Source organism: Trichomycterus rosablanca, chromosome 3 (genome assembly GCF_030014385.1).
Source record: "Trichomycterus rosablanca isolate fTriRos1 chromosome 3, fTriRos1.hap1, whole genome shotgun sequence".
Lineage (NCBI taxonomy): Eukaryota > Metazoa > Chordata > Actinopteri > Siluriformes > Trichomycteridae > Trichomycterus > Trichomycterus rosablanca.
In genome coordinates, this window is record NC_085990.1 from 5,419,677 (window position 1) to 5,423,782 (window position 4,106).

Here is a 4,106-nt window from a genome sequence, read left to right on the forward strand (position 1 = left end):
ATGGATTTCCGTCTGTCCAAGCAGATCCAGTGCTCAGTGTGTTTGGGGGACTTCACCGACCCGGTGAGTCTGCTGTGTGACCACACGTTCTGCAGACAGTGTATCAACAATCACTCGCAGACCAGCAGCCGTCTACGTCTGTGTCCCGAATGCCGTCGTCCCTACACCAGATGGGACCTCCGATCCAACCGGGTCCTCAGGAACATGGTGGATGCCGTAAAAGAACACCTTACAGAGCAACAAGTCATGCGGGACAAGAGCACGGGTGCCTGCGGGGAGGACGGTGAGAGAGCAGGGGTGCTCACAGAGCCAGAGAAGCTGGTGTGCCCCGACCACGACGAAAGACTAAAACTCTTCTGTGAGACAGATCAGAAACTGGTGTGTTTAATATGTAGAGACGGTGATAAACACCAAGGCCACAAGTTCAAGCCGGTGGACGAGGCTTCGGAACCTAAGAAGGTCAGTGGAGGATTAATATGAGTGACAAAACACACAAACAACTAAAATGATTAAATTAAATAATAATTCAATTTTTAGGAGACGTTACGAGAGCCGTTAGGTTTCCTGGTGAAGGAGAACAAAGAGCTGGAGGATCTGATACAAAAACAGGCAAATGAGATCACAAAAACTAAGGTGAGGTTATCAAAATCACAGAAAACACACTCTGTCTGTAATGATGGCATTCATTCATTCATAAATTGTCTGTTTTACCACTGCTTTTTCCTGGTCAGAGTCGCAGTGGGTCTAAATGATTGGGCATCCCAAACAAAGAGACACAAACACATATGACTAGAAGCTCCAGATAGCCTGACTGCATGTTTTTGGACTTAACTTGGACAAAACTCACATGGACACAGGCAAACTCAACACAGAAAGAACCCTGGTTGCCTAGCCAGGATATCAAACCCAGGTTCTTCTAGCTGTGAGGTGACAGAACTACCCACTGCACCACTAAATCACAAATTACATTGAAGTAAAACCCTGACAAATAATAATACATTGTAAAATATAAAATTAAATGCAGATGATAGAAAGATCCTGAATTTATTTGTTGTAATTTAAAAGTCAGTGGTAGCTCAGCGGTTAAGGTACTGGAAAAGTAATCAGGCCCTTAACCTTCAATAGCTCGATTGAATTCAGTCATAATTTTAAGTTGCTTTGGATAAACTCGTCTGCTAAATTATGCAAATGTGAATATAAACAATTGCACAGTTTTATAAGAAAAAATCATGCAAAAAGGCTGAAAGCTTGAGCCTCATTTTTGTGAAAGAATTGGAGACACACAGCTGTACATAATGTGGGTGAAGATTTTTGTGTGATTCAGTGAATCGGACCCACAGCAACCCTGACCAGGATCAAGTGGTGGTAAAGCAGACAGTGAATGAATGAATGCACTTTAGGATAAACCGTAGCCTGTTTATTAGACTCTAATAAACATGATAAAACGGTAGAGTGTACTAACAGCCCGTTATAACCACCGTCTGTTTATTTACCTGTTTTTAGGAGAGATCCAAGCAACTTTCAGCTCAGATCTCCTCTCAGTTTGAGGAGATGCACCAGTTTCTGAGGGAGAAGGAGCAGGAGGTAAAGACTCTGCTGGAGAATGAAGAGAGGACCATGGTGGAGAAGATGCAGGAAAACAGAAATAAAATGGAGGAGGAACTAAATGCTGGAAATGAGCAGGAGAGGGTTGTAAAGTTGGTCCTGGAAACTGATCATTCTGACGCCTTTCTGCAGGTCAACCGGATTCAGACACAAACTTGTAGATTTACAGCTTGAGGGTGGACAAAATAACAGAAACTCTATAATAAAATGACAAACCTAGAAAATTAATTGACGTTTTGAGGCGAACATGGGCAAACAAATTTACACTAGTCAACAATGACAAACACTTGGCGCCCAGGTGGCGCAGCGGGATATTCCGCTAGCACACCATTGCCTAGATTCTGAATTTCTCGGTTTGAAACTTGGCATGCCACCGGTCAACTGGGAGCCATCTAGGAGGCATAATTGGCCAAGAGTGGAAGGGATTTAAACCCTCGAGCTTTAACTGCACAGAAAAGGTGAACCATACACCGATCAACCAAAACCACCTCCTTGTTTCTACATTCACTGTCCATTTTATCAGCTCCACTTACTATATAGAAGCACTTTGTAGTTCTACAATTACTGACTGTAGTCCATCTGTTTGTCTACATATCTTTTTAGCCTACTTTTACTCTGTTCTTTAATGGTCAGGACCCCTACAGGACCACCACAGAGCAGGTATTATTTGGGTGGTGGGTCATTCTCAGCACTGCAGTGACACTGACATGGTGGTGGTGTGTTAGTGTGTGTTTTGCTGGTATGAGTGGATCAGACACAGCAGCGCTGCTGGAGTTTTTAAATACCGTGTCCACTCACTGTCCACTCTATTAGACACGCCTACCTAGTTGGTCCACCTTGTAGATGTAAAGTCAGAGACGATCGCTCATCTATTGCTGCTGTTTGAATTGGTCATCTTCTAGACCTTCATCAGTGGTCACGGGGCGCTGTTGGCTGGATATTTTTGGTTGGTGGACTATTCTCAGTCCAGCAGTGACAGTAAGATGTTTAAAAACTCCATCAGCGCTGCTGTGTCTGATCCACTCATACCAGCACAACACACACTAACACCACCACCATGTCAGTATCACTGCAGTGCTGAGAATGATCCACCACCTGAATAATACCTGCTCTGTAGTGGTCCTGGGAGAATACCGACCATTAAAGCAAACAGCATAAAAGAAGGCTAACAAAGCATGTAGAGAAACAGATGGACTACAGTCAGTACTTGTGGAACTACAAAGTACTTCTATATGGTAAGTGGAGCTGATAACATGGACAGTGAGTGTAGAAACAAGGAGGTGGTTATTATGTTATGGCTGATTGGTGTATAATGCACATAATATGCATTAATGATGATTATTCCAGTGTAACCTAAACAGTAGATCTCAAACTTTTCACCTATTAAAGAGCATGAGGAATGCTTAAAGAATTGTATAGCAGCATTCCAAACATGATTGAAGCAGTTCTAGAGACAGTGACTAGCCCTAATTCTTATTAGCCGCTATCTTTTTATATACATGTAATACTGTTTCTGTTATTTTGTCCATTTCCTGTATTTGCCTGAGTATTGACAGTGTATAAAACTGCTGTTTTTTATATGTTGCTTTTTAGTGGTGGACAGAACATGGGCTGGACTTTGTTGAGGGCATGAGGGAAACAGAAAGTTGTTCTAGAAGGAATGACAATGCTACTCAGTGAGTAATAAAAGCAATAAGCTTACTGTGCATACTACTGTATAATGTGTTTGGGGTTTTGTTTATAAATTCTGATTGTTTCCACTATAGGTTAAAGTCAAGGGTAAAAGGCCTCAGCGTGACTCCCGAGTCCCTGTTCCTTGGTCCATATGAGACTCATTTACAGTTCTTTGTGTGGAAGAAGATGCTTAGTTCCATTAAACCAGGTAAAATTAAAATGAATGCATTTATAATCAGAATAGGTGTAAAATAAGCCATCTCTGATCACCCCGACTTTATTTCCATAGTTCCTGATCGGAATGCAATATCTGACTGCCATGATCCGTACCTGAGGGTTTATTCTGATGGCCGCAGTATAACCCGGACAGCCAAAAAGGGGATTTTCTATCGCCAGAAGGACTACAGACCCCTAGCCAGGACCCATAAGACCTTCCATTCCGGCCAGCATTACTGGGAAGTGGATGTAGGAGAAAAGACCGACTGGAGCGTGGGTGTCGACGGAGGACGTATAAGCTACTTAAATAAGGACATCAGCCTTCATCTCAAGTACGACCAGGGCTACACTATTAAAGAAAATGGTACAGAGACTGACAAGGAGCTGGCAGGAAAGCCACGCAGGATAGGACTGTACCTGGACTGTGACAGGCGTCAGGTTTGCTTCTACAATGCTGATGATATGAATCTCCTCCACACCTCCACATATTCTTCCTCTACTTCTTATTTTCTGAGTCTGTCGCCCGGGGCGTATCTGCAGGGCAGGAACACTGACCCTCTAATAGTCTGCTGGAACTAAAAAGCAACGATGATTCAGGGTTTGTGAGAAAT

General features: G+C 43.0%; 1 protein-coding gene across 1 annotated transcript; it reads left to right on the forward strand.

Moving 5' to 3' along the window:
- Positions 1–4,106, forward strand: LOC134310818 (nuclear factor 7, brain-like). Its single transcript, XM_062992525.1, has 6 exons — positions 1–459; positions 538–633; positions 1,504–1,737; positions 3,199–3,281; positions 3,372–3,487; positions 3,569–4,106. Exons 1-6 carry the CDS (start codon positions 1–3, stop codon positions 4,072–4,074), a joined length of 1,494 nt encoding a protein of 497 aa, XP_062848595.1. The 3' UTR covers positions 4,075–4,106.